Source organism: Chelonia mydas, chromosome 6 (genome assembly GCF_015237465.2).
Source record: "Chelonia mydas isolate rCheMyd1 chromosome 6, rCheMyd1.pri.v2, whole genome shotgun sequence".
Classification (NCBI taxonomy): Eukaryota; Metazoa; Chordata; order Testudines; family Cheloniidae; genus Chelonia; species Chelonia mydas.
Window position 1 is genome coordinate 80137181 of NC_051246.2, and position 26369 is coordinate 80163549.

At 37.9% G+C, this 26369-nt stretch overlaps 1 protein-coding gene across 4 annotated transcripts in view; it reads right to left on the reverse strand.

The window, feature by feature from the left end:
* Positions 1–307: 307 nt before the first annotated feature.
* Positions 308–26369, reverse strand: part of STXBP6 (syntaxin binding protein 6) — a 219006-nt gene continuing 192944 nt past the window's right edge. For 3 of the 4 annotated variants that reach the window (XM_043549055.1, XM_007069352.4, XM_037900524.2), the window contains exons 5-6: positions 12147–12304; positions 308–3452 (exon numbers count right to left, since the gene is read on the reverse strand). In XM_043549055.1, the coding sequence (XP_043404990.1) occupies positions 3429–3452; positions 12147–12304 (182 nt within the window). In that variant the 3' untranslated portion in view covers positions 308–3428. The remainder of the gene's footprint in view (positions 3453–12146; positions 12305–26369) is intronic. The other variant, XM_043549056.1, reaches the window with a different exon arrangement.

A 26369-nucleotide genomic window follows, 5' to 3' on the forward strand; every position in this document is an offset into this window, starting at 1 on the left:
AGAAAATTAACTTACATTTGTGTTCATGTGCTCAATAGCAGTTTTTATGCAGCAGAAGAATGCTTAAGCCTAGAATGGCACAAAAATATTTTCAAATAGTTTTCACTGTTTTTCCCAGTAGACCATCATATTCTTTTGAGAGCAAACTATTGATTATAGTACAGAGAATACTAATTAAAAAGAAAAATCCAAGTTAACAACCACATCTTTTCTAGAAGAAAGGAGAACAAAACAAAACAAAAACCAACCCCCCCCCATCTCCACTACAAAAAACAACACACCAAATAATCCAGGACATTTTTTTTTGTTACAGTTAAAACGTTTAATGACAAAATTTGCAACAATCAATCAACAGAGCAGGTCCCACTTTTTTCAGAATGGCACAAAATTATTTTTACATTTTTGAGAACTTCTGAGGAATTAATTACAACATATATCTGCAAGTATGGATTTTGGCATATAATAGCAAAACCTACCTTTAAGATCACTTGTTTAGAGAGCACATTTTGTTAATATTGTCACGTGAATGCACTATTTTTGCTAGCCACAAAAGTAGCCTTTAAGACAGATTTTGCAGTACACCAGTCTCAAGTCCAACAATACAGTCTTTATTCTTTGCAGAACTTTAAAAAGGTAATGGAATAAGGAAACTATTGATCTTGTTACATTTTACAATTACATTCTTTAATATGAAACATTAACCTGAATTACTGTATATTTTATGTACACAAATATCTAATACTAGTGTTGTATACTACAGCTAAGTTCCAGGAGGGAAGTGTAATGTAAAGTTTATCTGCAGTATGGGATGTCAGCACACTTTCTTGAAATCTTCCTAAGTGCCATTACATCTAGTAGTTTACTGAATACCAGGAATGTAACAGAATGCAAATAAATCTCTTTTCCTTTCTTGAATGCAGTGAGTTATTTAAACTCAACTATGAAAACCAGTTAATGGTACTAAAACATACATATTAAAGAACAACAGTTTAACCTGTGAAAAAGGGATGTGGAATTTAGCAGTGTGCCTGTGACCTGATCTGCCCAGGAGATGTTTAAACCTGTAGCCTCCACAAGCACCATGGTTTTTTACCTGAACTGAAATAACTCATCCTCCCCAAGTATATCTGATCTGGGGTTTAAACGTCTCTTCTAAATTATTTATAACCTTTGAGTAAAAGCTAGATAGCAACAATTCAAATCCTATTCTCTCTCCCCTTTAGTAGAACTACTTTTATGGTTGTAGTTCTCACTACTGAATTTTCATTAACATATGACTCTCGTTTTCATACTGACTACTCATGACCTCAATTTCATCACGTAGCAAAATCCTTGAGAGTACAGTTTAAAAAAAAAAAAAAAAGTAAGAATAGCTGTGGGGCTATAAAATTGCAGTGTAGACATTTGGGCTCAGGCTGGAGCCTAGTCTCTGGGATCGTGCCTGCTTGTGGTATCCCAGGGCTCAGGCTCCAGACTGAGCTTGAAAGTCTACACTGCAGCTGTATAACCCCACAACCTGAGCCCTGCAAACTCGAGTCAGCTGACATGGGCCAGCTGCAAACGTTTTATTGCAGGTTAAACATACTCTAAGAGAGGGGAATGGATAAAGACATCTGCTTTGCTGTCAGAACTGTACTGTACATCTGAAAAAGATTCTAATGACACATTTAAAAAAAACCCAGAACTAACCTTACGTTTTGTTTTGTTTAATTCCCAATATGAGACCGCTTTTTTCCTTGCTGGTCTCTAGTAAGAGCCCTATTTATTAAAATGTTTCCTATTGTGCTTGTGATGCTACAGATTCTTTCAAGGCAAGCATTAGTCATAAGTAGCTCAAGTGGTGCTTGGGGCCTCACGCTTTAGTGGCCCTGTTCTGACTTGCAGCTTATGTCTGGCCAAATTCTTTCCCAGCTGGCAGCTTGGGATGTGACAGTTCTCAAGGTTGTCCTTGATGTGATCCTACAGTGCTAAACAGATGACAAACATGCTCCCTCCTCTAAACAACTTCCACTATGCAATTAAAAAACTTTGTACAAAATAGCATAATTAAAAATATACACCTACATACTATACATTTCACTAGATGACTTCTGTAGGTTGACTTAGAACTTCTTCACAATTCAGTCCCCTTTTTGTAATATCGATATTTCCAAGAGTTATTATTTCCTTCTTAGTTACTTTTCTCTTTCTTCCCTCTACCCCCCATACTGCCTTATTATTAGATTCTAAGCTCTTTAAAATGTCATTAATAATGCAAAATCTTATTCTGCATTGACAATGAAAACTACGGTATATTCAGATTACACTGGCTGTCTGGCCCATCAGTAAGAGGGGAACAGAAAATGTTGAAGATGCATGCAGCTTAGGACCAATGTACTACAGCTGAAGGCTGAAAGCTCAGCTAGCATTTTATGTTTGTGTACTCTTGGTAAAATCAAGTATAACTTCTTGTACTGGCTTCACATTTTAATCCTATGAATAAATAACTTGAGAATTTCTGAAGGAAAATGAGGGAAACAGATGTCTGTTAAGGAAGACAATAGATCAAAAATAGTTTAGTTAATCAATCTGCAATGGAAAGGTATTTTTCCAGGCTATTTGATGTTAACAATATTTTCTGTGTAAAGTTTATGAAAAACTGGTAGCTTGGAAAGTTTGTTTTCAAACTTTCATTTATAAAGGCCCTATTCAGAGAAATCATAGTTAAAAAGAAATCACGCAAAGACTGCTAAATTCCAGACTGTGGTAATGGGGCACAACCATTTTGTGTGTACAGATTTAAATATCAGATTTTTCTTAGATCTTAAAATCTCAAGGTTACATTCTTTATATTTTATTATACAATCCAAAAATCAATCTGGAAAGTACAACAGGATATTTTCAAAAGGCAGCATGGATAGCAGGGTCACATCTGAAAGTCAAATTTGCACTTCTGAATGCTGGTACAAAAATTCCTACTGAGTGGCAGAAATGATCAGGTCTGCTGTTTCACATAACAAATCAGTCTGCTTTCCACTACAGGATTATCATCTGGGATGAATAATTCCAACGTTCAAATTCCACTAGCACTATACAAAAGGGAAAAAATATGTAACCATTGTTTGGGATTTTATTTCGTTACAGGAACACCTTTTGTAGCCAATTTAATACTTCTTCCTGTGTGACACCAGAAAAAATAAGATGGTGCTTATCTTGATCAGTTTCTCACTTGGTCCAGTTTCCATGTTTTTTAAAAACACCTACAATAACTTAAATACAAAATAAAGGTTGGAGATACAGCAGCATTGCTTAGCGAAATTACCATAAAAATGTGGGAATGCTGGGCTGAGTTGGAAGGATAAAGCAGGTGAAAGTTTGGATCTCCAGTAAAAATTGCTGAACCTAGCTTTTCAGTTCCTCTTGGGAAGATCTCTGTGTTAGGCAGTATCTCAACATTTGTGCTTCATGGCAAGCTGAAAAAGAACGAGAGAGAAAAAGTTACACTATTTGCAATTATAGCCATTCCTGGCTAAAGCAACTAATCTGGATTAGAGATGGGCTGTACATGGAATCCTCCAAATAAACTATTTTCCAGTGGAAAGGTTGTTGAAAGCCAGACCTGAAACGAGATCCAAGTTTTGGCCCAGATTAGCCTTTCCTTGTTCTCCATTCTCCTATTCAGTGGGGAAGGGATTTGGCTGCTTTCACAGAACCAGCTCTATGGGGGCTCCATGCCTCAGTTCTCTGTGAAGGGAGAAGGAGCAGAGACTCACTAGTCTGAGCTGGGGGGCACACACATTTCTCCTCCAATCCAATAGAGGTTTCCTGTAAAAGACCACTAAGGCCTGAGGCTTAACTAGTCAAAACAAATTAGTCTTTTGGTCAAGCTGTTTCACAGATATATGTACTCAGAGGTGAACGCAAAATGGCAAGAGCTGGTACACCATGCCATACCAGACTGGCTTCCCCAGGCTGGTGATTTAAAGGGCCTGGGGCTCCAGGCAGCAGCTGGAGCCCCGGGCCCTTTAAATTACCACCACAGCCCAGCTGCAAGAGCCCCTGGGTAGCAGAGGCAGCTCGGGCGGCGATTTAAAGTGCCCACAGAGATGGAGGAGTTTTTTTTGTTTGTTTTTAAATGAAGTAGCAATTTACTGGAAAATGTTCATAAGAAAGCAGTGTCAATGGCCACTATCTTTTCTGGAAGCATCATGAATAATCATTTAGGAGAAGTACATTTCTTTAAGTGGCTTAGATAGCAAGCTCTTGCTATCTAGTATCAATAGTTCCAGGTTCCCAACTAGACTACAGACATATGAGAGGGAGCCCCGGGGGGTTTGGGGCTCACAGTATGGAAAAGGGGATCCCTTGGCATTAAAAAGGTTGAGAACCAATCAGCTAGAGCTACTTTACAGGTGAGAAACAGTAAAAAAACAAAACAAAAATCTATTAGTTCCACCAGTAATTTGTCTTCTGACATAGACTTTGAACAGGTGACTAAGCTGTACTTTAAGGTTCCAGAAAGATTATTCCAATTCCTTATAACCCAATATTCACACAATCTTATTTCTTAAATTAATTTGACATGTAAGTATAATAATGATTAGTCGTATAAATATACAGCTGTGAAATACACCAGTATGTAGTCATAGCATATTAATGGTGAAATTAATTACAAGTTTAAAATAATGCAAATATGTGAGCCATTTCTTTGAAATGGGGCCTACGCCTAGAGAATGCTGCCAGGAAAAGCATCCTAAATGGAGACTTTAATTGGCTGCAACAAATGTTTGCAAATGTTAATTTGGTGCTTGTTTCTTCTAAAGTTAATGAACAGTGATGTTCATTATCAGTATTCTGCCAAAGAAGCATTATTTTACCATTTAAAACACTGCATAATTAGATTCCTACTTTTCTCATTTGTTTTGGAATACTGAAATATGCAGAATTTAAAAAAAAATCACTTAATTCTTTATAACAATGACTCAGCCCTGTGTATTGATTGTCCAACTATTCCGAAGTGTTTAATAATTAAACATGAACAAAAAATGACAAATTTACTTCTCCATTACATAAAAGCCCATCAAAAACAAACCCAAGAACTTTTTGCCAATTAAAAAAAACCAAAGCAATCGAGCATCTACAAGCCAGTAGGTCACCTGGGTTAGCTGCTCTACACATTACCACCAGACCATGTGAAGTGATGAGATTATCTGCAGAATTTTAATAAGCATCTTTCCTATTCTTTGTGGGGAATTTTAATTCATTCATAACCTTTACTTATTTTAAAGCAAGTTCTGCTTCAGTATAATTAATATTGAAAGAAAGCTGGTTACAAATAACTGATTTGGGTCACGCAGTGCAACTGGTATTAGAGCAGCTTGTGATGATGCCCTTTTCTAAGTAGGGGCATTCTCCCGTGACCAATGGCTTTCCTTCATGCTCGCCCTCATATATTCCAGAGCAGAAGTAAGTAGAGTAGGCACAGTCTCTGGCATCCACTCCATGCTTCTGGCCACTGATGGAGAGAAAGGCTAGATTATCTTTCTGATTGCTAGCAGTGCTGAAGCAGCCATGCTGTTTCTTCTCGTTGCCACCCAAAATGCCAGCAGCAGATATCTATGACCCAAGATATGCTGCAGAACTGGAGGACTAACACATTTGTCCAATACCCAAGAAAAGATTTGGGGTAGTAGTTCAGTGCCGGAGCTCCGCCCTTTACAGAAAAAGCAGAAGTGAAAAATGATCAACCCATTTTATTTAACTGAAATCACTAATTTATTCTGGGAAGAGGCTTCATTTATTTACCTTCCTGAATGTGAACCAGAATCACTTTTTCTCTGCTTTGCCTTAATTAAAAAGAAAATAAATTCTATTGTAAATAACCCCATCACTTATCAAGTTCGCCAACTCCCTAACCATCACCCACCAAACATCTGCGTCACTGTCAAGACATGCCACTGACAGCCAGGACATTTAGCAAAGCACAGTGGATCATATTAATCCAAGCACGAGGTCTTTCATGATGTGTATCACTCAGTAAAGCTTGAGTAGCACGAACTTTTAGCCATCTAATTCCAGCATTACTTCCAAACAGGGATCAAACAGACAGCCTTTGCAGAAGATGCATTTAGCTACAATAGTGAAAGCAAGTGAAAGTGACTGGCTAGAAAATGAGGACCGGAAGTTCTCCAGAATTTTTTTTTTTTCTGGCAAAGCTTTGTGTTGTGGTGACTTTCCCTTCTACCTCTCTCTCTCTCTCTCTCTCTCTCTCACACACACACACACAACACACACACACTCTTTCTTCTAGCTTTGAATATCATACTAGTATCTTTGAGCTGTGCAATACCAAGCATACTGTCCACACGCAAAAGAAAAATATTTAATGTGAATTTATATTGCATGTTTTAGTTCTGTGATTCCCAGAATGGGATTTTCCTTATGGGGCCTGTGGGAAAAAAATACAGCTGCCTTTTTGTCCACAGTAGGTCTTCATTTGTGGATTTGACAAAGTTCTAAGCAGACAGGACACGAAATCACTTAAATTACAAGATATTGTAGTGCTTTGAGAAATATTTTTAGCTCTTTAAAATGATTGTTCACATGTTTAGCAGACATTTTAATATTATACGTACACATACAGTCTTCATGTACTAGTGAAACCTGTTTACACCTTCATATAAGTGGACCAGAAACATCGAGGTAGTTGTGGGTAGAAGTCAAGGGAAGGTGTAGTGGAAAGCATGTGGTGATATTTTAATGGGGGATTCAGAGTAACAGCCGTGTTAGTCTGTATTCGCAAAAAGAAAAGGAGTACTTGTGGCACCTTAGAGACTAACCAATTTATTTGAGCATGAGCTTTCGTGAGCTACAGCATGCAGCCGATGAAGTGAGCTGTAGCTCACGAAAGCTCATGCTCAAATAAATTGGTTAGTCTCTAAGGTGCCACAAGTACTCCTTTTCTTTTTAATGGGGGAGTGTAAGATAAGGGGTTGCTTATCAAAGAAGGCCCTTTACTGCAGGTTTTACTGTACTAAGCAAATACAATATAGACTGTGGGTATAGCTCCTGAGAATAGTTTTGAGAGGCTAGAAATTCTACAGTATTCCTGGGCAATAAATGGTATTTTAAAAATAGAACAGTAGGAGCCACTAGGATATGACTGAGTGATATTGCCTTGCTCCTAAGCCTGACAGCTCTGTTTTTCTGATACACATTCGAATGCAAAGTGCACCATCACTCACTATAGGAACTACAGAACTGCCAGTTTCTGTTTGCTCCTTCACTTCTCCCTTGCTCAGTTCCTTGCTATTGGTCCTATTCAGCCTTTATTTTGTTTTGTTCTATTCTATTCTACAGCATCCTAACAACTTTGGTTGGAGGCTGCCGTAAACATAAATGTATTAATTTTAAAATGATTAACCTATGCTATTCCAAACTCTTCCACTCCAAACACTGAAGAAAACTATGGAGATGGTGGGCTTGAAAGAAAGAAAAGCTTCTGAGAAGCTATTACAAGATTTTTTGTGACAAGAGATTTCAGACTCTCCCTTCTCTGGTTAAACCTATGCTGCTTCCTATCCCTTGCCACTGGCAATTTTCCTATTCAGGTCAGGAATAACATTTGCAACACCAACCAGGCTACTTGAAATTCCATTATACACTTTGTATTGACTTTTTAGGCATTCATCTAATAATGTAGGCTATTCAATACTGCATCCAGTGTGCTAAAATGCTGATTAACAACTACTGCAAACAACACTTGCTCAATGCATTGTCATTGAGTTGCTAAATTTAGTCTAAGAAACATGCAACTATTCATGTACAAAGACCATTAAATAACAAAACAATCCTGAACCAGGTTGCAGTGAACTAAAAAGCCCAACAATTATCAGGTCTGTATCTGATCTGAGAACATGAACTTATGGAAAAGTGAAATGCTGGAAACTTAACACTATCCACAACAGGATTTTCATGGTATATTTTCAGGTGTCTGTGCCTTAACTTCCTTCTAAAAAAAGTGAATGCTTTTTTTTTTTTAATCAAGGAACTCTTTCTGGACCCAGGTTACTATGTGCACTGGATTATTTGAGTTTATTTCCAAGAACTGAGGCCCAGAAAGCTGCAGTATATAACCAAATCATTTGACTATGATGGGGCTTATAATGTCACTTAGTGTTACCTGCCACAATCTGTTCAAGTAACCTTGTAGGGATATCCATCAGTTGATGAATGGCGGTAAGAACTGCCAAGAGTTGTGGGGCCAAAAAATAGCTGTACATATCTGAAAGGGCTGATCACAATTCCTGCTTTAAGACAGTTCATATTTTAAGTTTCATAAGGAAGTGGTTGCATTTAATTTGTGTTTGTATTGCACTGCATTTAATTTATGTTTGTATGTGTTTATTGTGTTTTTAACATATAACAAAGATACTTAGTTGTCTGGATATGAACTTTTTATATTTTGTATACACCTACATAAACAAACAAAAAATAATGGCCATGATTTTCTCAAATGGCTAGTGATTTTTGGTACCCAACTTCAGACCTGAAAAAGGCCTGATTTCAGAAAGTGCTGAGCACCTACCTTCTGAAAAACAAGCCACAAGGGGTCTCAAATTCTAAAACAAGGGGTCTCAAATTCTACACCGCAAAATGATGAGTAAGTGAAAAATTGACTTTTTTTTTGTATTTCATTGCACACTTTCAATGAGTGATAAGGACAGATGGATACATCACTGCAGGTTCTGTGTTATTTTCATTAGAATGGGCTGCAACTGAAATCATATACTGACTTATCACATTGTTGCCCAGTTATCTGAAATAGGGTGGTAAGGACCGACCGGGCAAATTCCGGGAGAGTAATCACTTTTGTTCGAGTCCACGGTGACAGTTTTAATGTGAATTGTCATGGTGAACTGTTGAAGTCTCCATTCAAAGACCGTTTGTGCCCTTTAATGTAAACCATTTCCAATAATATTTTCCCCTGCTTGTTTCTTTATGTGGTGAATATCAGGGCTTCAACGCCCTCTTTCTTCCAGAGGATTTTGGGAAGGCTTGCAGGAACTGGGTAGTGATGCCCTGCCTGAGAGAACAAATTCTGAACTGCAGCTCTCCATTTTCTAAGTGAGGGCAGTTGCAATTCCCTGGTGCCCACAGCTGGGGGCAGAGAAAACAGGAGCCCAGATTTCAGCCTCCTGACACACTATCATCCAGGTCACCCAAACATACAGTACATCTTAAATTCCCAGTGTCTCAATTTGACATATACGCCTACAACAAGGACAACTGCAAACACCTCATACTACTAGTGCTATAGAAATAAATAAAATAAGCAGGAGGTTGGACTAGATGACCTCCTGAGGTCCCTTCCAACCCTGATATTCTATGAAAATAACCAACAACTTCTCATAATGGGCCCCTTCTTTCCCTCCCAAATTCATTTAATTCCCCTGCTACCAAATGTCTGTTCTTCCTCCCTTTCATTCTATTTTCCTCTAAGGCTGTGTCCTACACTGTGCAATTGATGGGTTGGAGAAGAGTGTGAAGGACAGCACAGCTCCTGGCTGTTTCCTGTTCGCTTTCATCTTAGCAGTTACCCTGCTGCTGATGCCTATCCAGACGTTACTGTTCCTACTGCTGCAATTCAAAGTGAAGTACTACTGGCATCTAACCACTGCATACATGGTAGGTTTAAAAAAAGAAAAGAAAAGAAAAAAAGGATATACTGTAATACAACAAGAAAAGGAGTACTTGTGGCACCTTAGAGACTAACACATTTATTTGAGCATAAGCTTTCGTGAGCTACAGCTCACTTCATCGGCATGCTCGGTGGGCCACCATGGAGCTTGCCCTTAGGGAAGCTTCTTTTGCACCATTTTGGATTCCACATATGATGGTAAGTCTGTCGGACATCTCAGTGTGAGAGTTGAGGGATCACTGGCAAAAAAGATGGAAGTCAGGCCAAATATTTATCATATCATTCTCGCTCTCTCTCTTTTTAGAAAGCATGTGAATGCATGCATTGTGGGGTGTGTGTGTGACACGGGGGGGACCAATCACACCTATTAGATCCCCTCACAGAATTCTATATGGCAGTTTGAACTGGAGTGGGCTAAGACTTACAGTAGTCACTTTCCTTTACCCGCTTCCAACACAATAAAAATGAGTAGCAGTCAGTATCTGCCAGGGGGAAGGACAGTGCTGCCGCTGGTGAGTCTTGACCACTGCCTTCAATAATTCTTGCTAACTGGCACAAAGACGAATCTATTTCTATGGAAGTGGATCCAATGTTCGTGAACTCTGCCAGCTCCCGAGTGAGCAATAAACCAATTTTAGAATTTCAAAACACAGTTCGATGCAGGCACCCGTGCAACTCAACCCTGAAAAAGCACTTGGGGGAAGGAGGGGGCTAGTAACTCCTCTTGAACAGTAGAGACTCTTCCATAAATCCAGGCCATAAATTCCATGTTTCTGAAGCATATACATGGATTTTATTCTGACAAGTAACTTACTGTATTACTCTAGAGAGTATATTATTAGGTAGTATTGACATCTGGAACACAGACACCCTCCAATCCCTGTGCTTTTGGAAGGCATTTCTAAATGCAGAAAGCCTCCTTTACACTGCAGCTTAGTATCAATTTCTACCCCACTCCCTTGCAACAGTATTTCTAAGGTCGCTTTCGATTCTGGTAATGAACACACAGTAGTTACCATGCTAGTATCAATCATATGACTTCTGCATACTTTCATCCCTGGCACATAATGTACTTTGTGAGATGGTGCAGTATCTTCAGTATCAAATGCTTAGCAATGGTAGAGTAGATGCCCTGCTTAAGAGAACCAGCTCAACTACAGTCACTCTTTAAGGAAAAAAAGATGAGGATGAGAATGAAACAGATTACAACATGTACACTGCAATTCAAGACACATTTTGGGACACTATGAGGAATACACATTTTCCAGAATTATGCTAATATGGCTAATGATACTCATGCACAAACAAGGAACTAAATGAAATTGGGCAAATTTGGCAACATATTTTATCATATTTAGTACAAAGGTGAACCAAAATGAAACGAGTCAAAACTGATGTGGGAGGAAAAATTCTGGGTTCCTGAAGGGTTCTTACTATATACTAATGTATAGAAATGAAAATCTAAACATCTATCTAGACAGGATAGGTGCATTTGCTTATTAAAATAAACCAACCTTCTCTTCAAACTGCAAGTTCTGTAAAAGTTTTGTTTAATTATTTTGGAAAATTACCCTCCAACATTGGATGCTGCTGCAGTCTGACATCAGGTAATCCCTTTCTCTAATGTGCCTTGGCCATTAGTTGCAGTCATATCTTACCACCCTGTGACATCCTAGAAGCACTTCTGAATGTATTTTACGCCCCAATAGCTAGATGTGAATACAACAGCTAGACCGGGAGCCCGAGAAACTGCCAGATCAGAGAATTAGACCAGAAACTGCCAGATTAAGAAATGCATACTCTTCAGCAGTGACTCTCCATCATCTACGAACAGCACAGGGTCTCTGTAGACAGCACTATAAGAGATAAGCCCTTTCTAGCTTGCAGGGAAATCATATCTCCAGCAACAAGCAGTCATTTTTTAAAATCAGAATGAAAACTTATTCTTTTCCCATCTCAGTTTCAGACTGAAATATGAAAGAGACTAAAAGATATTGCTGAGATACCATTTGCAACTCCTCTGATATTCACCTTATCATAAAATGGACATTAAGATTATAAAATCAGTTCCTTTTTCATTTGATCATCAACAAAGTAACCCTCGTACTATAGCAACTAATATTGGTTACTCTCAGGATAAATCTCGGGACATCAACTTGAAAGATGTGTGCATGGAATGGGGATGAAATAAATACTTAAACATTTTTGTTTCGATTTTGTAACATGGAAGTTACAACTAGTCAAGGGAAGCATTAGAACACCAGCTCTACTGCATAGGAGAGAGAAATTATAAACCAGAATTTCCCTGTCATTGAGGGACAGTTGTGAGACAAAGGAATCACACACTTGTGAATCCTGGTGATCAATTGAAAAGTTCCCAGCAACTTGTACCTCCTGCAGAGGAGGGTCAACAAAAATGAAACACCATTTTGAGCTACTGTGATCCCCATTCCACTAAGAATCTTACCTTGTGTGCAGTTTCTGCAAACTGCTGGGCACTGTTTTTCATATCCTCTGTCTTTTCTTCTGCCCGACCTAACCTTTCGCCACGCTCATTCAAAGCCTGACTTGCCTTCTGTACTGCACTGGTCACACTGTCTGCTGCTGAATGAAGTATGCTGTTTCCTGAAATGCCAGATGTATCATTAGCAACCCAATGTTAACACACAGTGCAGCATAAAAAAAATGTGAAAACATTATCAGATTTTTCTTCTAAGTATTAAAAGAAGTTATTTACACCCCTTAATTTAGTCACTCTAGAATAGCATGTCTGATAATCCATTCCAACTACATGACATCTAGTTACATGAATCCTCAGCTAATCTGGGTTTGGTTGTCTGAAACCTGACCACCACCATGATTTTGTCCCGAACCATATCATTAACAGATTATGACCAAACCACATTAAAACAATATAATTTAGGAACATAAGAAAGCGTAACTATGACTGATAGCTAAATGAACATGGTGTGCTACTGCTAGTGGCATGTTATCTTTTAAATTACGGTACAGTATGACAGTAGGTCATCTCAGGATACTACCTGAGTAAGTCAATGGAACTGTTCACAGAAATTCACCACACTAATGTAACAGCTCATCTTAAAATTCTATACAATATCTCTATTATGTAAGGCTATCTAATGTTGTACTCCTTGAGAGGCTAGAGTCTTGCAACTCTGAACAACACTTCCTCCTGGATCCCCTTGTCACCATATCAAGTTTATTATATTCAGAATAATGAATTTATCATCTTTCCTCCAAATCGCTGTCTGCTTTCTCCCCTCTTTACACTCTTTGCAGCTCCATGCCTTCATCATGCCCTAGGTGCATAACCTCGTTGTGATTCTTTTCTCTTTCCTTCATAGCCAGGCTTTCATTACATCCTGTTGCTTTTCCCCCTTTCTCACCACCAAGATCTGTATTCTCCCTCTTTATGCTTATTGCTAAAACCCTCAGCCAAACCTGGCCATCTGTCATCTCACCTCTCCATAGAAAATGGTGCTGCTGCAGTCATCTTTTATCTATTTGATCATGTCTTCTTCCTACCATGTCTTATCACAGCAAATTCAAGCATCACATTTATGGTTCTGCCCAGACTCATTCCATCTACAGTCTCTGTGCTCATTTCTTCCTCGTCCCCATCTTCTCTGATTTAGCTCTGTTTACTGCCCCCTCCCCCGTTTCCTTTCTCATGTATAACTTTTCACTCTCTCATGCGATTCCGTAAACTTGCAACAGCCTTCCATTTCTTGTCCACCTACCATCTCTACCTCCAAATCTTTAAAACTCCAGGCATTCTACCTTGGTTTCCTCAATACAGGGTTCTATGCCCTCATGAACATACTAAGCGCTTGTGTTGCATATGCATTATACTACAAATATTATCTTCCCACTTAAAGCCACAATACGATACCTGTAGATTTCATACTCTTAATAGATCGTCATAAATTCATGATTAAAAGCTAACTATTTAACTTTTTAATGTAACAAACTAATAAGGATTGGGTATTTCCCATTTCTATCGTACTGTTGATATAATAATCTTGGTGGCTTTCACCAGAGAGACTCAAAATGTTTTAAAATCTATATCAGAAAATAAGTAATTTGCCTAAGTCACGCAGCAAGCTGCTGACAGTCAGGAATTGAATCTAGATATAACTCCTACTCTTCTGCTTTAACCACTAGATAAGCTATCAGTCTGGTGGAAACTAACTATTTGAAAAACTGCTTGGCTAATTTCCAAAACTACCTCTTGCCCAGTAGTTTGGGATTACTGGGAGGATAGATACATAAGGATATCTAGGGCTGGAAATTGGTAGAGGGGGAGAGAAACTTTGTTTTTCAGGAAGACTCCTTCAGGACATTGAGAACACTTTGGCGGTAAGAGTTATCCGATTTCACAGAGCAGTTGTCTGCTTCAATATATCTCAGAAATTCTTGTTTAGCTGATAATTTTCTTGTGTAAAACTGATTCTATTGCTTTTTCATGAGAGCTTATTTTGGCTTTTGCTCAGGTGGCTTGTCCTATAAACACATGTACCGGGCAATACGCCAGAGGAAATAACCTCCCTTTTTACGTAGGTGTGGTCAGCAGCATTCCAACCTCTTGTACTATTTAGTGTTGGTTTTTGGGATGAGGTTTTCAAAAGCACTCAGTGTTGGGCTAACTCTGCTCCCACTGAGGTGAACAGTATTGACTTCAATGGGAGCAGAATTAGACTACCACGGAGTGCTTTTGAAAAATCCAAACCCTAGTGTTTGGAAATGGTTCATTAGGATGGATATTTTGCTGGTCTTGTATTACTGTCAATCTAAAAATGTAGCACACCTAGAAATTCTTCAAAATATTTTCAGAGAGAGAGGTCAAAATTCCGTATTTAATACTTTTCAGCAGAGAACAATATGGCTCTGATTTTGTCAGCAGGCAAAAGTAATTAGGTTATTTTTCTTCTTAGCTCTTATGGCATTGTATTGTCTCCAGGTGCTATTTTGTTACATTTTGCTGTATTCAGTGACCTGCAGAGGCAGCTATTATCTGACTGACTTTGGTGCCTAGTTTCTGGCTATTGGTTCCATTTGAACTGCAGTTTATTTGGAAGTTTAGCATGGATCTCAAAATAAATGTATTTTAAAGCTAGTGACCAGATAGCTGAAATAGCCGACGATAATGCAGGCTCCCGTTCCCTTCATAGCAAAGGGTTATTGGAGGTGTGTGACAGGAAAGCTTTTCCGTCACACTGGCTCTAGGAGTATTAATACTCACAACTCTCTCCCCCACCCACATCCCACCCCGAGTATTAAAGTGCTGTTAGGAAGAAAACCAACATGATTGAAAGTCCCCATAAACTTCAGCTCCGCAATTGTGGATATGACTGAACTGTGCATGCCCAGAGTTAATATCTAATGCTGTCAATCAGCCAGTATTTACAAGTGCTAAATCATTTAAAAAAAAATAGCAAAAGACAGTCCGTGCTTCTATTCTGTTCTCTGGGAAAAGGGTGGTCCCTTAACTTTGTCCCCACCTAGTTTTCACTGAAAGATAAAGTGGCTGAAATGTGAGCCATCTTCTCCCATTCTGTACAGAAGACTATGCAGCAGTCATATTTAATCGCTCTTTTTGGCACCACTGAAAGTTATCCATTCCAAATATATACGGCACCCTTTCATATCTTTGAAAATCATAGCCTCAAAATCCCCACAACCGTAAGATTATCTACTCCTTTTCTTTTTTACCCCCCGAGGAAAAAGCCTGCATGAATCTTGGATATCAACATAATCATGCAATATCAGACTAGTGCAGTGGATTAGTTGAGGTGTGTAGCTGAGGGCCTGTGACTGGGAATACCTTGCCTGCAGCTCCACGATGTTTAAATCTGAGTGCACGTGTTATCACAGATGCTGCATGGTCACAACTTTCAGGTAAAACACAAAGAGGGGCAAGTTTCCATTGGGGTCCAAAACAGGGCTTTTTTTAGATAATAACCAATGTCCCATGTACCAGGTGACTAGTCTGACCTAAATTCCGCATCAAAGCCTCTAGGTTCTGTGGCCCAGTAAAACAGGTTGCTGTAGATGGAACTAGAGAATGTCTTACTAATTTTTCTTTTTAAAAAAAATTACCTGTTTTACCATTCTGAGAAGGGCAGACACACAATTTTATCTAGCTCAACTGCATACTAGAAGATAAAATGAGAAAACATGTATGTTATAGTGTTTTTAACTAAATTATGTCAACGAAATGTGTGTGTTAAACCCAATTATTTCAGCCTGAAAAACAGAAAAGGATAATGAGCTAATTCTCTTCAGTTTAATTTCACTGTACATGAAAGCACAAGCAGATCCAAATTTAGTGCCTAAAAAATTACTGAAGCAAGTGGCTTAATAAGATGGCTTTTAATGAAGCTTTTCCTATCAACGATGGCCTCTCTCATTATCACAGTTCTCTACTCACAAGAAGCCAACCTGCACTTTTACAAATAAATCAATATCCACAAATAAATTGGTAATCCAATTTGTTTAGCACAGATCTAGACATTTCATTTCTTAATTCCTTGTAGTGTGATATAAACCAGAGAAATAAAACCCCTCTCCATCCCTCAGCAACTTCTATTAGCATTTCTAAATGATATGCAAAATGTATCATGATCCTAATGAACAGCAGTAGTACAAGGACACAACCCCCTGTGTGACTGCTTTAGGCCGTTTATCAAACATAAGAAAAGTAAGCTCTTAACACATCATACACACAGAAAAATACATATACAAATGTTGTCATCATAATGATCAGCATAGGAGTCAGTCTGTCAGATCAAGAGACTAATTGGTCTCCAGCGATATAATTTTTGCTTGTTTGCATGATCTGTTTTAACACATTCATAAAACGTTAATAACATTCTCTATTAACCATGTCATGAAACACTTCAGTCTGACTTACCCACGGGTTTTAACTGTGTGTCAATTATATTACTTACAGGGATTGCTTTGTAAAGAATTACAGTTCATTTTTAATTGTGTATACATTATCAAAAACATTTTAACGATTCCTGTCTGTTTTGAGGAGGAAATGTGTGCAGTTAGCTATGTAGATAGAAGTAATGAGTTTGTCACACTAGTAAAACATATCTGAGTTTAAAAGAAAAGCATTTTAGGTCATTTTAAAGAGGCATTTATAGTTCCCTCTGAGCCCTGTAAAACTGGACTCATGCTAATTAATAAGGCTTCTTTACAGATATAATTTACTCTTGGCTCTGCAACTCATGAATAAAGCTGCTGTTCCAAACTCACAGAGAGAGAACATTTATACCACATCAACATATATTCCATATATATCCATCCATCTATATATATATATATATATATATACACACACACACACACACCCCCTAAAAATTTGTGTGTATATATATATGTAATACTGGCCCCATGAAATCAAAGGGATTTCAACCTTGCATGTGTTTTTTTTTTTGAAAATTCTGTAGTTTATAATGAGTCTGCCCCTCAGATTACTTGAAGTGACACCCAACAGTTTAAAATACAACACTATTAAGACATCAGCCGCCACATAAAACATTAAGTATCAAATGTGAAATTAAAGTGATATGGGTTGGGAAAGAAGCTGACCAATTCAAACGTGAAATATCTTTGTAGGGAAGAGGAATGTTTTCAACTGCTTTTTGTAAGTGGAAAGCGTGATCTGAGGATGCAAGGAAGCCACTTCCACACACTGTAGGAATCGAGCGTTCTCCTGTCCACAAGAGGTGCAGTAGCAGGACTCCTGCTGGAGCGTAGAAACATGAAGACCAAATATTTAAGCAGTAAGAAAGGGTAGACCAAGAAAACCATAGCGTTAAATGTATAGCATGCAGAATACTTTCTCTGGGCTTCTGTTGATACTTGGACATGCAGTATATACTGATTTGATTTCAGTGATAGGACGTCAACAAGTGTGAAACTATGGCATGGATATTACTGACGATAGGTTATATTTGAGAGTATTGACCAGTGCTAAAAGTTCTTTCCAACATTTCCCAACATTCTTTGCAACTGGAACAATTTCTTTTGTCTTTCTCCTATGTAGTATCTGAGGGTCTGTATTTTCACTTGACTGTTTTCCACTTCTGTAATTTGGTTCCTCTCTCTCTCTCTCTCTCTCTCTCTCTCACATACAGTAGGTTAGTCAGGTCCCATTAAAAATGCCATTAAAACTTTTGCCAGTAAAGTAATGTCAGTGAGAGGTTTGACTTTGCAAGACATTTTTAAACTGGCAAAAACCCTAGCGTAGATTCAGTTATATTGCCAAAAATAGTGCTTTTGTCAGTATAAACCAGTATATATTGTTAATTTGGGGAACGGGTATAAGCTATACTGGCAGAAAAACAAAACTCTTTTGCCGGTATAAACTGTGTCTACACAAGGAGGATGAGTCAGTATAGCTATATCAGCAAACCTTTTTTAGGATTAACTAGGCCAAAAAGACCAAAATGTAGTTAAAATAAATGACTCATAAAAATTGTACTTCTTCCCCTTCTGTTGTCTACATAACATTCTGGAAATATGCAATGAGAAAAAGCTTTGGTCTCCATGAGTAAGAGTCTATTGTGTGGAAAGATTTATGTGACTAAATGAAGAACCACATAACATGTAAAGGAATGCATTGCCAACAGAAAAAAAACAAACAATTACCACTTAGAAGTCAGTAGCTAAAGTTGTTCAAGACGCACAAAACTTCTGATAACTAAGTGTTCTTTCAGGTTTAAGCTCTTAAATGGCGATAGGATCAACATATATTATATCGGCAAATTTGGCCAAACTCACTGTACTCATTTACATTGGTAAAACCCAGGTTGAGAATATGTTGGTTTGTAGTTCAGACAAGTCCAAACCTTCCTATGGGTGCTTATTAATGCAACTAATAGTGGTGGTGGTGTTGGTAACAAGTAAATCAATTTGGAAAAATTTGCAACATGGTGCATCTCCAAATTTCAACTTTAGAGCTTTGTAGAAATATTTGCTCTTGTGAAAGAATTTTTTTAAAGCAGTTTCAAAAACACCGTCAAAGAGTTCTGGCTTTTCAATGAAAAACATGTTTTCCTAAGGAAGAAGCAAAATCAAAGGTTGTTTTCCATAAACCAAAGGTCATCTGAGAGCTTTTCCTCTTTTCAGTCTCAGAATTGACTTCTTAAATCTTAAGCCAAAAAATACTGCACCTTTTGCAGGGGCAAGGGAGGAGAGAGGATTTTTTTTTGGCACTATTTTCACAAAATTTCACTTCTCTAGCTCTATGACCTAGAAAACACCCATGAAACAAAACTGTACCTATTATACAAAAGTATACACACACTTTGGACAAAGACTAATGAGAGAAATGAAAGATAAAGTGAAGCAAAATAATAGAACCAATCTTGTGATCAGTTTCAATACAAATGCTTTTATAATGTAATAAACTGAATGTGTCAATCAGTGGATTTTTAAAAAATGGCCGCCATATAGCACAGGTATTGAAAGTAAGAAGTCTATGTTAGTATTGAATATGTTGATAATTAAGGTGTCAGGCCCATAAAAGGGTCTAATTGTCAAGTGTCTCATTCACTATTTTCCCTTGCTTGTAGAACTATTTTATACAATAAATTTAGTGTTGCTCAGCACAACTGCAAGACAAAGTTAATTGTCTCATCACTACACACACATTCATTCTGGCTGTCTTTTCATAGTACACTAGATCACAAGGGCATGGAAATATAAAACAAGCAACTACCTATGTTTAAGGCAACTTATGTCACATTGACAACTCCCTGCCGATGGTCTTGGTACAGCAGTAGGCGATAACTAATCAAACTCTCAGTAGATCAGATTATTTCTCATTTAGTGACTCTCTTTTAGTGACTACTCTTATGTCAATGCACCAGAGAATTATGTAACAACAGTTCAGTAGGGTTAATAGCAGAGCTAGGCAAATAAGTGATTTTTCATTTTGGTAGGTGATCAGGAAAAAAATAAAATAAAATTCATTTGGGGTTGACCAGAAATAATATTTTTGATTTTTCTTGCCAAAACAAAATACCTAACACATTGTTGAGGATGAAATGATGTCTTTCTTTCAACCAGAAACGAAATATTGTTCAGGTGTTTTTTTTTTTTTAATGTTTTTAACTTCGGTACCGGGCAAAATGGTTGAAACTGTACTAAAGAACAGAATTGTCAGACGCATAGATGAAAATGATTGGTTGGGGAAGAGTCAACATGGTTTTTGTAAAGGCAAATCATGCTTCACCAATCTACTAGAATTCTTTGAGGGTGTCAATAAACATGTGAACAAAGGTGATCCAGTGGATATAGTGTACTTAGATTTTCAGAAAGCCTTTGACAAGGTCCCTCACTGAAGGCTCTTAAGCAAAGTAAGATGTCATGGGATAAAAGGGAAGGTCCATTCATGGATCAGTAACTGGTTAAAAGACAGGAAACAAAGGGTAGGAATAAATGGTCAGTTTTCAGAATGGTGAGAGGTAAATAGTGGAGTCCCCCAGGGGTCTGTACTGGGACCAGTCTTATTCAACATACTCATAAATGTCTGGAAAAAGAGGTAAACAGTGAGGTGGCAAAATCTGCAGAGGATACAAAACTTCTCAAGATTGCAGTTTGCTTTGGACTAAACTAAGGGTTACAAAGGGATCTCACAAAACTGGGTAAGTGGGTGACTGGGCAGCAAAATGGCATATGAAATTCAATGTTGATAAATGCAAAATAATGCACATTGGAAAATATAATCCCAACTACACCTATAAAATGCTGGGGTCAAAATGAGCTGTTCCCACTCAAGAAAGATCTTGGAGTCACTGTGGACAGTTCTCTGAAACCATCCACTGCATGTGCAGTGGCAAGAAAGCGAACAGAATGCAGGGAACCATTAAGAAAAGGGATAGATAATAGGACAAAGAATATCATATTGTCTCTCTATAAATCCATGGCACGCCCACACCTTGAATACTGCATACAGACGTGGTCGCCCCATCTCAAAAAAGATATATTGGAATTGGAAAAGGTTCAGAAAAGGGCAACAACAATGATTAGGGCTATGGAACAGCTTTTGTATGAGAAGAAATTAATAAGACTGGGAAAAGAGACGACTAAGGGAGGATAGGAGAAGGGTCTATAAAATCATGATGGGTGTGGAGAAAGTAAATAAGGAAGTGTTATTTACTCCTTCTGAGAACACAAGAACTCGGGATCACCAAATGAAATTTAATAGGCAGCAGATTTAAAACAAACAAAGAAGTATTTCTTCACACAGCGCACAGTCAATCTGTGGAACTCTTTGCCAGAGGATGTTGTGAAGGTCAAGACTATAGCAGGGTTAAAAGAAGAACTAGATAAATTCATGGAGGATAGCCTTTGCTTGCCAGAAGCTGGGAATGGGTGACAGGGGATGGAACACTTGATAATTACCTGTTCTGTTTATTCCCTCTGAAACATCGGGCATTGGCCACGGTCCGAAGACAGGATACCGACCCAGTATGACTGTTCATATGTTCTTAAGTTAAATCTAGCTAAACTTCAAACAGCATTTCAAAAGAAAAAGTTGAAATCTTTTGTTTTGAAAATATTGAAATGAAACATTTTGACTTTTTCAGAATTCCCCCCTCCTTTTTTTGGGCCAAAATTATTTGCTACATTCAGAGTCAACACCAAATTACATTTTCTGGCCAATTAACTATTTGCCCACAAAAATGAGACCAGCTTTCTTTTAATAGAAGTACTGCATATAAATCCTCACAGTTATAGATCAAAATTCTGATTATAAACAGTAGCTATTACAAACATAAAAACAGCAGAGGAGTTTGGAACCAGTATAATAATTTAGAGTGAAAAATCTATATTTAAGGCATCTGCTACAGAGGGGAAGGTTGGTCATTTGTGGTAAAGTCACTGAACTGGGACTCAGGAGATCTGCGTTCAGTTTCCAGCTCTGTCATAGATTTCCTAATTAAACTGTAACCTCATTAGGGCAGGGACTATTTATTATGATGTATTTGTATGGTGCCCAGCAAAATGGGGCCTTGTACTTAGTGGGGGGTCTCTAGTCTCTACCAGAATGCAAATAATTATAGGAGCCAAAAAAACAGAGGGAAAAGAATAAAAGGTAGGATGATAGTTCTGAATGTGTTCTGGAGGCATGATCTTGTAATTACTCACGTGCAACTAACTCATGCCACAAATGTAGATTTGTGGCATGAGTTAGTTGCACGTGAGTAATTACAAGTTAGTTGCATGTGAGTAATTACTCCGCAGGTTTTAACTGAAGGAACTTGAGGTAGGCCAGATGATATTATTGCTGGAATATAAATAGGTCAGGAAAATAGAAACTGAATTCAGAAAGTTACTGGACTATTATAATATACAAATTCTCATGTTTCACAATTTGAAAGGCCCTTTCAAAATAAAGAATATACCAGTGTGTTTTAATAATTGTATACCGATTCCAAGAGGGAGTTAATTGGTTTGGAAATAATTGTGCTGCCTAACTGCTTTTGAAGCTTTAACCAGCTTGTCTGGTTAATAGAAGCTCTGCAGGAATTTGACCTGTGGTATACAGTGAAAGTTCACATCATCTTACAATATCTAAAAGGTGACAAATACCCAGTTTCATATTCAGTTCAATCAGTCATTTTATGAAAAACAAAAAAAGTACAATTTCACAGCAGTTCTAAGAGTTCTGACTTATTAATGGGTCATTTGTGAAGAGATGCCTAGTATTTCTGAATGCTAAGCCAAAGAAAAAAGTTTGATTACAATATTTACATAGGGTCCGATTTCTTCTCCCATTTATACCAATATGAATCAGGCATAATAGCACTGAAGTTAGTGGGGTTACATGGGGTATACAATCATAAGAGAGAAAGATCTGGCTCATATTATTTATATATTTGAATATCATCTACAACTTGGCACCTTTCTCTGTTACAACTGTGATTCCATTTACTGTCATATTTAAAGTTTAGATGTTTAAGCTGAGCTCTGCATATGATGGAATTTAACACCTGTACTGCAAGACAGCCCTCCATGCCCAGGGAGCAGAAGCCAGCATCTACCCCTTAGAACTTCCAAAATGTCTTTGAATATAGTGGCAAACCTGCTATTTCTCTACTTTTGGTTGTGACTGCTAGGCTGGGTAAAGGAAAGAATCAGTATTAGCTTTATATTTCAGTAGAATTTATTGATGTAAACAGTTAAATTTATATGTCCACATTATCATTTAATAATTCAGTTTCAATTTAATTAATCTAGCTGAAGACTGTATCTAGAGAGGTAACACAGTACTGAACAGGTAGAATTTGGAAAGAAGCCCATTGTTTGATCGCTTTGGGACACTCTGCATTAACCTGATAATTTTTTTTAAATCAGATTATGACTTTTTTTTTTTTTTTTTTTTAAAGGTTTTTCCAGTTTTCTTGCTTCTGTGTTATCCAATTTAAAAAGAAAGAGCTTTGATGTATCGCCAACAAAATTAAATACACTGTGAATTCATTTGGTCTTTACAAATCTTCTTTGGCAAAAGATTTGGAACTGTAGTCACATTTTCTTTTAATGTCTTTGATAGAGTGGTGTCATTTGAGACTTTATTTGCCATTCACCACAACTGTATGCTTCATTTCTGAAGAACTCATGTCAACGGCTACATTTTAGACAAAGATGCCTCCTTCTGTGGGCAGCAAACTAATTCTATTTTGAATGGGGAACAGTTTATTTTTTGGTACAAGTATTGGAAATGCCATCTTGTTAACTAAAGGCTAGTCTACACTAGAAGCAGTATATCGGCGCTGTAGTACATCTGGTGAAGATGCTCTATGCCAACAGGAGAGAGCTCTCCCGTCGGCATTATAACTCCACCTCTGTGAGAAGCGGTGGCTATGTCGGTGGTAGAAGCTTAGGTCGGTGTAACTTACGTCGCTCGGGCGGAGGGGTTTCCACAACCCTTAGCGACGTATATTATATCAACATAAATGGTAGTGTAGACAAGCCCTGAGTATCAGCAAACATTATGAAGAAAAACATGGTAGATTTCATATAACCCTACTACCCTTCATAAAAGGTATGTGCTCCCACTTGTCAAACAGTATGCAGTCTAGGAATCTTCCTGGACTACTCTCACTCAAATTGTAACGGCAGTAAACCCCACCTTTGGCTGACTAAAGAGACTATATCCCATACTATCAGAAAAACACACTTGAGCATAGTAGTCCATGGGTTAATGGGAAATAAGGATCCAAATCCCCTAATGTAGCTTGGAAAACTCAACTTTTAGACTTGAAAATCAAGACTATGAGCAGGCCCAAATACTAACTCAAAGACAGTCTCTCCTCCTGTGACTTAGACTTCTGAGACAACTGCTATCTTGGGGGATGCTGAAACACTCAACAGAAGGATTAGACTATGAGGGGCTGAAGACAGAGTCTTTTCAAGGGACTATAATTGGCTAGGGAATCCTTTTTACTAGAGCTGAGGATGACCAGACATTCAGGCAAAATGCAGAGTGCTACTGCCTTCCCATAATGCTATACTGACATTAAAAAAATTACTTATTTGTCTGCTTTCTGAATGGGGATGAAAAGAGTAAAAGTGGACGAACAAGATATGTGAAGTCCCTAAGAATTCATCTTTGCTAGTGAAAAGATAGAGAAAATTGGAATACCGCCTCATTGGGATTCAGGCAGTGTTGCAAGTTCTTCAAGTGTAGTATCAACTACTGCACAATTCCAAATTACTTAAAGTAGGTAAATTTCTAAACATGCTAAAGTGGATGCATTTAAAATACAAAATGTTTATGGTAACTGGATGTTGTGTTTTTAGTCCAACAGCATTGTGAATGCTGGAGGAAAGTCACGTAGTTAAGGTTTGAGTTAATATACTTTCCATTGCACTGGTAAAATCACATCCACAGGTAGTTTAGTAAGACAGCAGATAGGAAAGGGGAGAAAGAAAAGATCACAATCAAGATTTTCTGCATACAAAATCTGAGGAAGGAAGTAATAGGAGAGAGAGAGAGATGCAAAGACAGTATATATTGTGGATGTTCTCTAATGCGGTCTACATGAATCTTTGTGAAGAGATTGATTCATTTGACCAGTTTAAAGTCATTTCAAATGTTGAAAAAACAGATTCAATGCATACCTGATGCTTCCTTTCTGAACACTGTATTCTGCTGCCCATGTACCACAGATGTATACCTATATGCATTACTCCTATTTAAGTATTTCCATTTTATCTCACTTGACATCAGACTGTTCCATGAAATCTGAAAGAGTTCTGTAGGTATCATTGTGCCAAATTTCAAACACTGCCCTAATGTTCACATAAAAACCCCAACTATAAGAACAAATTAATCTTCATTATTATTATTTGAATTGTGGTAGTAACCCAAGGCACCAGTCAGGCTTGCAATCCCACTTTATTAGATGCAATACAAATACGTAAGAATACACACCTCTTATTACAATCTAAAGGCTGTTCCTGCAAAGATTTATACCCATGCTTAACTCTATGCCCTGCAGGTAGTTCCTTTAATTTTTGGATCTATGCAGCCCCAGGGCCTAATTTGTTCAGTTAAAAATGAATTTTCCTCGGTGATGATTTAGGCTTTACTGCACAGCTGAATATTGTGGTATTTACCAATAAAGAGCTGTACTATGAATTGAGTCTCACCTCTCTGAACCTGTCCTGAAATCATATGAAACTATTTAACAATTGTAATTATTAATTACATTATTGTAATTAAAGTTAATAAAAATGCATATTTGCAACGTGGTTCAAAGAACTAAAGCTGGGCAGAGTATAGTAATTTTGTTTCAGTGAGGATATTGAGATTTCAAAATTTGGTTCGGTTCCACTTCAGAATGAATCCCTAACACCTGAAATTCTCTGCAATATGTAATTACTATTCTCCACTCTCTCTATTGGAGCCCAGACTCTGAGGCAGTTTGCCTGGTGGGCTTCCCTAAAGCTGAGTATGATCTATGATTCTATGAGTACCCTGGAAGGCCTGGGAGTCTGGCCGCTGAGGAACTAGAAGCCCAGAATACTGGAGTGCTGAGGAGGGAGGTGGGCAAGCTGGCAGGAAACCACACACCACTGGTTTCTGGTGGAATTTCACAGATACATGACACCACGGAACATTTCAATTTCAACAAATCAGCAAATCCCACCGATCAGATGTGTAATCAAAAATGTTATGATGAATTCTACAAACAATTTTAACTTTTGCGTTTCCTGAGTACTGAACCATGCAACTATAACATTCTGTTACTATAGTGTTTGTATGGAATTGTATGGGAGAGGACAGAAGGATTGGTGTAAAGCAAGGAATTACTAAAACTAGATGTTTCATAGATAAAAGTGAAAATTTACATGAGTGTAATTAAGCCTTTTTACTGCCAAGATGTGCCTTTCTCAGGCATATGCACTTCCAGCTGCCAGCACTATACATTTCATCATGACAGGTTTCAGAGTAGCAGCCGTGTTAGTCTGTATTCGCAAAAAGAAAAGGAGTACTTCTAAGTGGCACCTTAGAGACTAACCAATTTATCTGAGCATAAGCTTTCGTGAGCTAAGGTGCCACTACATTTCATCATGTCATCAGCCTATTGGCATTAGCTTTAAAAAATGGTGTGATCGCTTCACCTTGTAGATATTTTAAATC